General features: G+C 37.7%; 1 protein-coding gene across 3 annotated transcripts in view; it reads left to right on the top strand.

The window, feature by feature from the left end:
* The window catches only part of POC5 (POC5 centriolar protein), a 65,262-nt gene that overhangs the window by 21,532 nt on the left and 30,064 nt on the right, over positions 1-13,666 (top strand). For 2 of the 3 annotated variants that reach the window (XM_069096251.1, XM_069096252.1), the window contains 4 exons: positions 4,432-4,500; positions 7,629-7,837; positions 10,050-10,226; positions 12,296-12,400. In XM_069096251.1, the coding sequence (XP_068952352.1) occupies positions 4,432-4,500; positions 7,629-7,837; positions 10,050-10,226; positions 12,296-12,400 (560 nt within the window). The remainder of the gene's footprint in view (positions 1-4,431; positions 4,501-7,628; positions 7,838-10,049; positions 10,227-12,295; positions 12,401-13,666) is intronic. The other variant, XM_069096253.1, reaches the window with a different exon arrangement.

Raw genomic sequence — 13,666 nt, 5'->3', positions numbered from 1 at the left:
TCAGGTCCTCCTGACTCCAGGGCCGGTGCTCTATTCACTGCACCATGTAGCTGCTCCCCTGATACATATATTTCCACTGGACCCAGGTGACTCCTAGGGGGAGAATGTAAGACTGGTCACTTTGTACAGGCCTCCCTCACTTAAATCCAATTCATTTGCATGTCATGACATCACCTTCCTGATGTTATGGTCCTCTTCAAGAATGAAGGCCAAACAACAACAATGGTGGACGCACCATAACTATGCCCTGTAGCAAAGTGGCCATGCCAAAAGGATCAGGTTGGCCATAGGAATTACATAGTCCTCGAGTCTAAACATTCTAGATACTAAGACTTTTTCAATGATTTGGGTATGGATGTAAAGGCCCTGTTTTTGGATCATAGCCAATATGACTGATACAGAACAAATATAGGTATTAGAAGTTAAATGAAGATAGATATATTTTATTCAAAGTGAAGAAACTGTGAGGGGAACAGGATACAAATGCATGTGATTTTTTTTTTTTAAAGAAGCAATAGAAGGCCACAAGCATATTGGGTAGATAGAAGATTGACTAATTAGGAATTTATGGAGAGACATAAATAAGAATTACAAGGGATCAGAAGGCATGATATTACATCTGCCTATGTGGAGGGAATGTCTATACCAATGAGATCACAAAAACCCATTGAAGGGATTGTGAAGACTTTTTATTCACATGCAAGTACCGTGTTTCCCCGATAATAAGACCTATCCCGAAAATAAGCCCTCCCCTTACTGTGTAAGATTCCTCTAAAATAAGCCCTATTGAGACTGTAGTGAAAGTGATCCCCTGCGCTACATTACGGTACCCTCTGCATGCACCGTCCCCCCCCCCCGTGAAACTCACGCCGCACTCCGAGCTGCATCCAGTCAGAGCTGCAGCAGTGAGCGTGTCATCCTGTTCTTCCCCAGTGATTTGCTTATTGAATAAAGGTACATTTTTTTGTTCACATTTACCTGTTTATAAAAATTGCTGTCAATGTTCATTAAAATAAGCCCTCCCCTGAAAATAAGCCCTCTGGTGTTTTTCTGTCCAAAAAAATAATAAGACAGTGCCTTATTATCGGGGAAACACGGTAGATAGTGATCATCTCTGAATATGATGTATAAGGAGATTGTGTAGGTGTAGGTATGTGTGTGTTGTGTATAAACTCATATTTTCTTAGTAAGTGTGAAACTAATGCTAAAATTCTGCAATATTTATACTTACATCAGTACTATTTACACATGACACAGTTAATAAGTAGTATTAAATGTTTCCCCTGGGCTCAACCAAAAGTTTTCTCAGTCTTGCTCTTTCCCTTGTTCTCAGTTTTTCCCCATTTATGGTGTCACTTGGTATAGTTTGTAGATAACCCTGTAGCCATGTTTACAAGTCAACATCAATAGTTCCTTTACATCCATAGTTCTCAAACTTTTTGGTCTCAGGATACCTTTCTTTACACATTTAAAAATTATTGAGGACCTCCCCCCCAAAGAACTTTTATTTATGTGGATTATATCCATGTTCATATATAAGAAATTTGTATGTCTTAGTGTTGTGAAAATAGTTTTTACCCCATGGATCTCCTGAAAGGATCTTCAGGTTCTCCATAGGACCCACACCACTCAAGTTGAAAGTAAAAATAAGAGGTAGTAGAGAGCACTGAACTGATGCTAAGTGTCCAGACTGAGTCAAACTACATTCTTGGGTACTCAGAGTACAGACAGATGTGATTACTGAGCTATTGTCAAAGATCTCTGAAAAGTCATGGAGGTCAAATGTTCCTATATTCCCAAAAGGGAAGGGGTGGAATCTGCAAATTATAAGACTGGAAAACCTGACCTCAGTTCCTGCAGAATTAAATTATTGTTTTGAAAACATTTATAAAGGATAATGTCACGAGGCCAGCTTCATCAAGCATAGTGCCCCCATAGTGATATTTTTTTTGGCAGTCTTTTTTGCTAGACTGGTAGATTTGGAAAATGTTGTAGCGTATCTGAATTTCAGCTAGTCATTTAACAAAGTTTTTCTTGCTGCCCCTGTGGACAAAAGGGAGAGGTGCAGACTAGATTGTATTATCACTGGACTATGGATTTAGAACAGGAAAGGACCTTGGAGGTCATCTGGTTGAACCCCCTCATTTTACAGATAAGGAAACATAAGACCGAGACAGGTTATTGACATGCCCAGCGTTATCATAGGTACTATCTGATTTGAACCCAGGCCTGCCCAGCCTCAAGTTCACTGCCTTACCCTTCATTCCATGCTGCCTCTTAAAGATTTAACATCAAACAAACCTCTGATAATAACTTCTAAATTAAAAACTCCAACTTATAGATCTAGGGCCACAAGGCAGTCGAGGACTTATCTAGTGCAGTGCTCTCATTTTACAGATGAGGAAACTGAACCCTAGTGAGGTTAAATTACTTACCCAAGGTCACACAGTTAATAAGTGGAAAAGCTGGGATTTAAACTCAGTTTCTGTGACTCCCTTTTTGGTGTTCTTTCTAATGTACTAGGCTGCTTACCTACAGCAAAGTGGATCTGGAATTGATTGAATGTTCAGATCCAAAGAATAATAATTAGTTAATTGATATTATGTTGGAAGTGAGTCTGTAGTGGCATGCTTTCCATACTATTCAGAATTTTTATCAGAAACTTAAATAAAGTTTTAGATGACATACTATCAAATTTGCAGATGAAAAACCCTTGGAGGGATAGTTAACATATCATATGACAGGATTGGGATCTAAAATTATTTCTACAAGCCAGAACACAATGAGTGAACTCATTCTGCTTAATTTTGGAAGTCTGGCAATAGAGAGGAGTGGAAGTTTCATAGGCAGATTTAGGCTCAGTGTAAAGAAAAACAATTAAGAGTTTTTTGAGAAATTTGGTGTTAAGTAGTGAGTCTCCCTCTACTAGAAATCTTCAAAAAGAGGCTGGAAAACCTTAGGTCAGGGATGTTGTATGGGGAGATTCCTGTTCAAGAATAGGTAGGAATCTGGGACCTTGGAAATCCCTTCCAATTCTAAGATACTATTATTACGTTGAAAAAAAATAAACTATAATTTCTACTAAGTGACTTTTTTTTTTGTAGAAGTTGGGATTTATTTTCAGTTTCATTGAAACACAAAATAGAGTACCCTTCAGGCACAGCTAGCTGTGAAACCAAAAACAGGTGACTCCATCTCTTTAGACTTCCTTCCTCTTACCTGTTCAAAGTTGTGGTTGGTCTCAAGGCCTTTAAGGCTCCTTTTAACTTGAACATTCCATGACTCCAGGGTTGTCTGGTAAAGAAATAAATCACAATTCCTCCCGCCACCTCCTGTTTTAATTACCAACTACCGTGTTTTCCCAATAATAAGACACTGTCTTATTATTTTTTTTGGACAGAAAAACACCAGAGGGCTTATTTTCAGGGGAGGGCTTATTTTAATGAACATTGACAGCAATTTGGTGATTACAAGCAAATTGTAATTACAGTGATTACAAGCAAATCACTGGGGAAGAACAGGATGACGCGCTCACTGCTGCAGCTCTGATTGGATGCAGCTCGGAGCGCCGCGTGCGTTTCACGGGGGAGGGGGGGGGAGGACGGTGCATACAGAGGGTATCGTAATGTAGCGTGTAGCGCAGGGGATCACCTTCACTACAGTAGCAGTCTCAATAGGGCTTATTTTCAGGGGAGTGCTTATTTTAGAGGAATCTTACACAGTAAGGGGAGGGCTTATTTTCGGGATAGCTCTTATTATCAGGGAAACACGGTAATTGGTATGACAAGAGGCATCATGGTGTAGTGGAAAGAGTTCTGGCTTTGAGGCCACCCCAGCTGGGATAACGTTGCCTCTGTGACTTCAAGCAAGTCGCTCCCACCGAGGGCCTTAGTGTCCTCTCTAAGGTGAAGGGGTGACAGTGGATGTGACCTCTCAGATCCCTGCAAGCTCTAAATCTATTAGCTCATTTTATTTGAATGGCCCAATGGTTATCAGTTATTAATTACTTTCTTCCTTGACACTGGACCTAAAATATCTCCATATTACCAGTGTGTGTTTTGCTTAGTGAGCTGCCTTAGTGTAAAAATTAATTTTTTGTATTTCAGTGAATATTAAATTATACATATATACACACACATATATTTGTGTATATAGATAATATGTGTGTGTGAATATATATTGTAAAATTTATTTTATTCAAGGATGTGTAAAATTGGTCCTCATTTAGTGTGAACAAAGTCCCCTAAGTGGTTTTACTTTTCAAATTCTCCCTACACATTTCCAAGGAACTAGAAGCAATTATTATATTTTACATAATTATAACTTCAAATAGTGTAGATCTGAATGCATGCTTCCACTTCAAGGGATTCATTATTCCTGCTAATAAAGATCCAGCTGTATATACATCATATTTATCTTCCTTTACTACAGGAAGAGAGTACAGAAATGAACCTGGGAGAGTAATAGAAATCAACAATCCAAGTACTTCAAAAGCAGAAGGTATGGTTATCTCAAGATAGTTGCATTTTTTTGTTTACTACATATTCTCTTCCTCCCTGATCCTCCTTCCATACTCCCTCCCCAATCAAGGAATCCTCTCATATCACAAAGAAAGATAGCAAAGCAAATGAATCAACACAATACTGGTACACTGTGTATCATTTCATATAATCTAAGGAATTTTTTATCAGAAGTATTCTGATGAGTAGTTTATGCAACTACTTTTGGATTTAGCATTGTCTGGAGTACTTAATGCTTAGTGGTAGCATTTTGACATGTCTGTTGCCAACTTATTTCAATCATAGTTTTCATATTTAAAATGTTATTATAAGGTGACTAAGTTAGTAAGTGATGTCACATGGCATCTTGATTTTCTTAAGGGTAAAGTTGAGTGGGGTAGATACTAAAATAAAATTTTGGTTGTTACAAATTTTGTCATTAAGAATAGTTTTAATTAACAAAAATCAAAAGCTAATGGAACATTAAAATTCTGCCTTCTAAAGTATTATAGTATCCCATTCCTTCCTCCCCCAGCTTCCTCAGGATTCATTTTTAAGATTTTATAAACATTGTATATTGAAGGTATGGACTAAGAGTTAGGCATCATGTGTGGAATAATAGCAAGACCACTGAGCTCTTACAGGAGTGGGGCAGAGTTGTCACTGTGACCTTGTGTAAATCACTTAAACCATAGAATAAGCATTTGAAAGGAAGTCATCTCATCAAAATCCCATCCAATATAGGAATTAATATTACTCTAAGAGATGCTTGTGACTATTCTGCATTTCTTTGAACATTTCTAATAAAAAGGAATGCTTTACTTCAGGAGGTAGCTTATTTCTTTGTTAACCAGCTCTAATCATCAGAGATTTCTTCCTTAGGTTAAATTGAAATCTGCCTCCCCTAATTTCTCCAGGCATAACTCAGATATTGCAGGTTCAGTTCCAGATCACCGCAATAAAGCAAATATGGCAATAAAGTGAGTCAAATGAATTTTTTTGTTTCCCAGTGCATACAAAAGTTATGTTTAAGCTATACTGTGATCTATTAAGTGTGCAATAATATTATGTCTAAAAAAATACGTACCTTAATTTAAAAATATTTTATTGCGGGGCGGCCAGGTGGCTCAGCGAGTAAGAGCACCGGTTCCAGTGTTGGGATGACCTGGGGATCAAATCCGGGCTCAGATACTTAGCACCACACCCAGAAATAACTGGCTGTGTAACCTTGAGCAAGTTACTTAACCCCAATTGCTTAAAAAAAAGAATTCTAAAAAAAATATATTTTATTGCTAAAAAGTGCTAAGCATCATCTGAGCCTTCAGCAAGTTGTAATCTCTTTGCTGGTGAAGGGTCTTGCATCAGTTTTGATGGCTGCTGACTGATCTGGGTGGTGGTTACTGAAGGCTGAGGTGACTATGGCAATTTCTTAAAACAACAATGAACTTTTGATGAACAATTGCCACAGCAATTGACTCTTCCTTTCACTTAAACATCTAGAGGCCATTTTAGGGTTATTAATTGGCCTAATATCAGTTTTGTTGTGTCTGAGGGAAAAGGTAGGCCCAAGGAGGAGAGAGATAGGAGATTAACTAGTCAGTTGGTAAAGGAGTCAGAAAACACAATGTTTATCAATCAAATTCGAGGTCTTCTATGGGTGTGGTTTATGGAGCCCCAAAATAATCATAATTTAAAAATCACTGATATAATAATAATGGAAAAGTTTGAAATATGACACAGAGACACAATGTGAGCACATGCTATTGGAAAATGATGCTGATAGACTTACTCAATGCAGGGTTGCCACAAACCTTCAATTTATAAAAAACACAGTATCCGAAAAGCACAATAGGGTTTACTTAAATGAGGTCTCCCTTGCACAGGTGGCTAGGTTCCAAGATGATGGAAAAGCACTAGAGTGTGACTGACTCTGATCTTGCTCTCAAGTTTCTAGTAATGAGGCTGCCTGTCTTGTCAGCTACCATGTTTATATAGGACACCAGCAGTGAACCTTCAATAGTAGTGCATTTGAGGGCAGTGATTATTTTTCCTTTTTGTCTTTATATCCCCAGAGTCTACCACAGTGTCTTAGGAAAAGTATACACTTAATATTTGTTGATTATATATGGAAAAAGGATAATGTCTAATATGATAATCAGCAAAAGCTCACCTTTGATCTTGCCTTGAAGTTTTAGGAACAAAACATAAAACTAAAGTGTTAGGAACTTCTACTAATTTAAGATAAATTAGAAATAAAATTTATTTCCATTGAGAGGCTCTGTTTATTTTCCAAGGGCTAGCTATTACCCATTTCCTGGTTATAAAGTGGTGAAGTCTTGAAGTATGACAACCAGTAAAACAGAGAAATTACAAAAGGACACTTTTGTCCTTTCCATTTTGCAATGGTAGGACCAGAAGGCGCTGTCGCAGTTTTTAGACCATCCCTAGACATTAACTTAGTCATTAGTTTTCTTAATATGAGTTTTTTGTCTTGTTACCAAGTGGGCATAAATTACTACTGGGGAAACTGAGTTTTATTGATTTTTTTATGTTCTCCCTAAAAATTAAATCTGGATACTAAAGAAAGCAGCATCTGAATGGATTGATGGCTCACAGGCTTTTCTTGCAGATGTCAATTAAGGATTTGACAGAGTTTGAACAAGAAATATCAATTGTTAGGAATTCTTCTATGTAACTGATGAACATTCACCAAAAGAGCTACCATGAAGATAAAGTAGCTTTATGAACCAACATCTGTGGCAGAGACTGAAAACGAGAAATCCTACCAAGAGCTCAATAAGACTCTAGCAGCCAAAACTAGTCCTAAATTTCACTAAACATTGTTGGGACAGAAGGAGAGAATTGATCATTTCCAAGGTCTACAGGATCAATCTATTTCTAGTTCTTGCAGTCAATAACAAAAAGAAAAAATATCCAAGTTAAATATGCCCATAGTTGGTGGTGGGGGGAGAGGAAGGGGAGGAGAGAGGATGTGTACTTTTTTCATCTTTTTTTTACTCATAGTAGGATAGCATCCTACAACTGACTTTTTCAGTGTAAGACAATACTGGGTTGGAACATTTTTTAACATTGCTTGACTGATAAAGAATTTTCTCTTTGTATTTGTAGCTTTACCATTATTGTCACCACCAAAGAGGATCTCTCATCCAATCATGGACTTTTTCAGCTCAAATCATTTAAATGACTCTTCCTCACCAGGAACTTCTAGTCCCAGGGAAAAAGAATCTTATGACAAATTTTTTAGTGAACCATATGTTACTGATGACAACCTTCGAAAGATAGAAAATATAATTGATCTCTGGAGTTCGGGTCTTAAGGTATAGTATTTGTAGAAAATCAAGAATTCAAGGTTATTTGGATTTGTGTTTTACCTTTCTAGATAGACTGATTAACTTCCTCAGATGGTTTCTAAGCTCTCCCAACATATTTTGCTGAATTCCAAAGTACCTGGAAGTTTTTTATATGACATCTTTGGGTACCTTACTGAACTTTTAAAATACAGGACCACATTACTGTCTGACTTTGGCCATAGCAGATCAAGGATAGCATTGAAACCAATTCAGGTTCTCATGCTTTTATTCCAATAGCACAGAGACTAGTCATATACTAATTTAGGAAAGGCATGTCATTTAAAAGAAAAAAAGATTGCTTTTCATTGCAATATCCACTATTTTGGGCCTCCAGGCATTATTTAAAGATCATAAGTTTAATAGTTTTTGAGAGCTGGAAGAGAACTTAGGGTCCCTTGGGTTCGACCCCTTCATTTTATAGATGAGGAAACTCATTAAAAAGCTCAGATAGGTTGAGTAATTTTCCCAGAGACACACAGCAAGTAAACCTCTGAGGCAGGATTTAAATCCAGGTCTTCCTGATTACACTGTATCGTTCTACCTCTCCATTTAAATTGGCAATCTCTCATTTAAAGTTAATTTATCTTCTTTCTGACTAAATGGAAATAGTTCCTACATCAAAGTAAAGTTTTAGATATCCTCTTAATTTCTAGTTCTTACCAAAAAAAAAAAAAAGCCCAGTCTATAGTATTCTGACAAACCTAGTAAAATTAATATACTGTGATGGAATCTGCTGTCATCTTGACATAGGATATCTATCTACAGTGTTCAGAAGAACATATTAATATTTAGGTGGGAAGAATGCTGGGAACATGACTTTTCCCAGATTTTTCATTTTTGGTAATAATTATATTGTGTGAGTAATATATGTATGTATGTATTTGTATAAACTCACAATTGGAAAATTATTTCAAAAAGTTTTCAAGCAATATATCTGAACCACCAAAGATAACTAAGGCTAAGTAGTTATATACATGGAGAAACTGTAGTCCCTGTAAGTTCTGGTATATTTTTATTTGGTAAAGGCAGGGTAATTGGGGTTAAGTGACTTGCCCAAGGTCACACAGCTAGTAACTGTCAAGTGTCGGAGGCTGTATTTGAATTCAGGTACTCCTGACTCCAGGGCTGGTACTCTATTCTCTGAGCTACCGAGCTGCCCTAATCATCTTTATTTTTTTTTTTTAAGCAATCGGGGTTAAGTAACTTGCTCAAGGTTACACGGCCAGTTATTTCTGGGTGTGGTGCTGAGTATCTGAGCCTGGGATTCGATCCAGGTCATCCCAACACTGGAGCCAGTGCTCTTACTCACTGTGCTACCTGGCCACCCCATCTTTATTTTTAATTCCACTATATCCCTACATACAACCGGTAATTTCATCTGGCTGTACCCCACATGGCTCACCCTTGTCTCCTTTCCTGCTTTATTGATGCCATTTCAACCCTTGAAATGTCCAACTTCCAACCTGCCTGTCAAAATCATACCCAACTCCATTGATACCTTCTTGATAACTCCAGCCAAAAGAGATCTCTCCTGAGTTTCTCATAGCAGTTATTATCCATACTTCCTATATGTGATTTATTATACATTTTCTTATATTGTAGTTATTATCAGACATAGCTTATTGCCCCTTCTAGATTATAAGCTTATGGGTGGTTGTATAGCATGTAACAGAATACTGTTATAGATAGAATATGTTCAGTAAATATTTGAATACATTGATAATTTAATCCTTCAGACTACATTTTTTCTGCATTTAGTATGGATATTTGCTATGAGTAATCAAAAAGACCCATTCAGTGAACAGAGAGTCATTAAAATTTAAGAGTAAAAGAAATTTCATGTGCAATACTTGGCGTAGAACAAGTTAATTTCTTTATCATGGCTATTGGTAATTTAATAGGTTTTACCTGTTCATATTATGTTTTGGAAAAATAATGGTTGATAAAGGAAAAATGCCAAACCTCATCGTTTCCATTAGAAGACTGAGTTTTTTGATTTTTGTTTTTGCCTTTTTAACCTCTAGTTCTTGTCTTGAACCACAATAATATGTTAGATTAGATTTGTGTTGTGTGGTTTTTTTTTTTAGAGCTATCATTGGCAATAGATTGACTGTGCTAAAATAGTTTAAGAAACTCTAAATACTTATGTATACTGATTGTCAGTTTTCTTGTTCCTCAGACAAATGTTCTTGCTGAATTAAGTAAATGGAAACTTAATTTTATTGATTGCCATAGAGCAGAAATGAAAAAAGAGAGGGACAAGCATGCAGCACAAATAAGAAGAATGCAGAACCAAGTCGATGATCTGAGTGAGCTACAAAAGACTTATGAAACTTCTGCCGGGAGAAAAGATGAGGTGATTTTTCTCTGTTTTCTTAATTTTGAATTTCAGAGCCTTTCAAAGTCTGGAAACTATTTTTGATCATTTAAAGTATAGGAAAGAAAAATCTCTCCAAAATACAAAGAGAAACGTGTGTCTGCCTTCAAGATTCTTGACATATACTGATGTGACATATACTGTAGAATCTTTGCCACTGGCTACATGCAGTCAACAAGTAACTGTTAGCTGGTCTTGGCTGACACTAGTATTGGGTGAAATGTAACAATACTCGGGCAGCTAGGTGGCACCATAGTGCATAGAGTGCTGGATCTGGATCATCTTCCTGAGTTCAAATCCAGCCTCAGACACTTCCTAGCTGCTGATCCTGGACAAGTCACCTAACCCTGTTTGCTTCAGTGTCCTCATCTGTAAAATGAGTTAGAGAAGGAAAATTCCAAAGGGACCACAGAGTCAGACACAACTGAAAATGATTGAATGACAATAACATGGAGGCTTTTATCAGGAAGCTTCTAACTTGGTGCTGCATTGCCTCCTGAGCCCAGAGGTATGCAGGGAATGGTAGAGTTTTCACATTCCCTGCTAGTTTTGATTATTGAGTTTGGGCAGAAGGGTACCTAGGCTTTAAGGATAGATAGGAATGTCTTTTTGTATCAGTTTCATGGGATATCAGTTTCAGAAACTGGAGTAACACTTGTTGCGCAACATTTCTGTTACAGTACTTCTCCCATTCCTCAGAGTCCTTTTGTTATACCTCTCCACTATGTATTCCCCAAAGCATACTATATATTAAAGAATAAGAACTTACATATATTCAATTCATAAATAACTTATATATGTGTAATTCTTTTTTTATTTTTAAAATTGTTGCCTTTTGATGTTTTTTCTTTTATATTAATCAATTCCACATATATTCTCCTTTCCCCTTAGCCCCTCTCTCTCCACCTACCCACCTCCATTGAATCCCCCTCCCATTACAAATTAAAATATTAGATAAAATCTACTGGTAAAGCAATATTCTCTACCCAAGATAAAAATCTTTATGTGTTAACATCAGAAAACACTGACCCTTAAACTCATCACCCATTCACCCCACCCCATTCTCCATGCTTAGGGCAGAGACACAGAAACAAGCACAATCCAACCTATGGGTTTATGCCTGGGGTCAACACTGAGATCCCCTCAGGCTACAGCGACCTTACACATCTTCCCCCCCCACCCCCTCCCCTTGCCCTACACACACACACCCTAGCGTGGGCTACTAAGAGGAGTGAACACAGCTGATGACCCCAATTTGAGAGGGGGCTGAGGAAGTTCAGCCCTGGAGGTGTGTGGCTACCAACAAATGGGGTAGAAAGTGAATGAACTTAAGAGGAAAAGACTAAAATTCCAAAACACAAGTAGATCAATTAATCAACTATTTATTAATCACCTCCTGTGTAAGAGTTACTATTCTGGGTGCTGGGGAAACAAGTACAAAGAATAAAAATCCCTATTCACAAAGAGCTTCCAGTTCCAATGAGGGAGACAAGTACATACATAAACATGCATAATAAATGCAAATAAATACAAGCATATATGAAGTAGTTAAATTCAAGGTAATGTCAGGGGAGGACATTAGCCGTTGGGATTGGGAAAGGCTTCTTGAACAAGGTGATGTATGAGCTTCATCTTAAAGGGAGAGGAACTCAGAATCAGAGGCAGAAAGCAACCAAATCAAAGGCACACAGGTGAGATGGCCAAGGCACAGGCAGAGAAACAGGAGCAGGGTGTATCAGAGACCGAGAGACTAATCTAGGAGGAAGAGTAGAGTGAAGGATAGGTAGGGGCCAGGTTGTTTAGGCCTTTAAAAGCTAAACAGAGAAAATTTTATTTTATCCTAGAGGTAATAAGAAACCACTGGAGGTGCTTGAGTAGGAAAGTAAAATCAAGAATTTTTCAAATATTGTTGAAATGAAAGTATGGTTGAGTGTAATAGTAATACAAAATTGTCCAGTGTAAGCATTATATAGTCTGATTTCTTCATTACCCATGTAAAAGTTGCTTTGGTACAAATTGTTAACATGATAATAATGTTGTTTTTATAGGTAATTGCTACCTTGACTGAAGCTACAAGCAAGCAAAAGGAAAGAATAGATTTATTGAAAACATTCTTCCGCTGGCGGATTGAACACCTCAGGGCCAAACAGGAGGTATGTATAAAAAGACAGTACAATAAATGTCTCTACCTGGAAGGAGCTAAAGTGATTTATTGATGCTTTTGTTGAAGTCACAGGTTTTTATTTGATAACTGACAAAAACTGAGTTACTGAATTTATGTGATCTCATTTAGAAGGCATTTGCATCCCTCATTCCTCATAGATGCTTTTGGCATATACTGAAAGGAATTCCTCTTAAGTGCAATGCTGAAAGGTATTGGGATATCACTTGCTGCCATAGGGTATGTTAATGATAATCATGTTTTTTGATACATAACTAGTTTTGTGACCTTGGGAGATCATTAAACTCTCAGTGCCTCAGGCAACTCTCTAAGCCTGCTAAATTGAAGAACAGATTTTGATCTGCATTACTAGAAACAGCTTCCTCATTGAAGTTCCCTCCATCAGTGAAATTATAGGTCACAGGCATTTATTCAAAAGATGGTAAATATGATGATTAGAGGGAATATAGCATTCATTTCTGTTTGTTCAGTATGGTGCTAATGATACCACCTGGGCAAACTGATGTTGCCTGTATTGATTGTCACACAGAGTAGAGGTGAATTCGTTAATTCATACTAGATATCCTATGGGTCTCTCAAACTCAACATGTCCAAAGCAAAACTCACTCTTTTTCTCTCCTAATCTACCTCTCTTCCAGATTTCTCTATCCTGTTGAAGCTACCACCATCTTTCCAGTCACTCAGGTTCACATCCTTGGTCATCCTCAATTCCTCAACCTTATCACATATCCAATTATCTACCAGGTCTTATTTTCACCTCCACAAAATCTCTTGCATCTTCCCCTTAATCTCTACTTGCAAGGCCTCCAACCTAGTTCCAGCCTTAATACTGGGCTTTCACAATAACATCTTAATTGTGTACCTGTCTTAGTCTCTCCACTCTCCAATACATCATCCAGCTGCCACAGTGATTCACCTACAGAATAGGTCTGACCTTCTCAATCTGCTTCTCAGTAAACTCCAGGGGCTTCCTATTACCTCAAGGGACAAATGCTCCTCTGTTTGGCATTTAAAGTCTGTCACTGCCTGACTTATTGAAAGTGGGACACCTGACTGCAATTTGCCTTACAAACGTTATTAAATATTACTCCCCCTCATGCATCCTAGAGTCCAGCCAAACTGACTTCTCTGCTGTTTCTTGTAGACAGCACTTTCCCCCCCCCCACCTCTATACCTTTGACCAGGCTGTCACCTGTGCCTAGAATGTCCTCTCTCCCTGCAATGTCCCTCTCTACCT

Source organism: Petaurus breviceps, unplaced genomic scaffold (assembly GCF_028583685.1).
Source record: "Petaurus breviceps papuanus isolate PSGF00001 unplaced genomic scaffold, PetGlider_PUasm1.0 229, whole genome shotgun sequence".
In the NCBI taxonomy this organism is placed as follows: domain Eukaryota; kingdom Metazoa; phylum Chordata; class Mammalia; order Diprotodontia; family Petauridae; genus Petaurus; species Petaurus breviceps.
The sequence above is the reverse complement of the archived record's forward strand: the minus strand, read 5'-3'. Positions and strand labels throughout refer to the sequence as shown.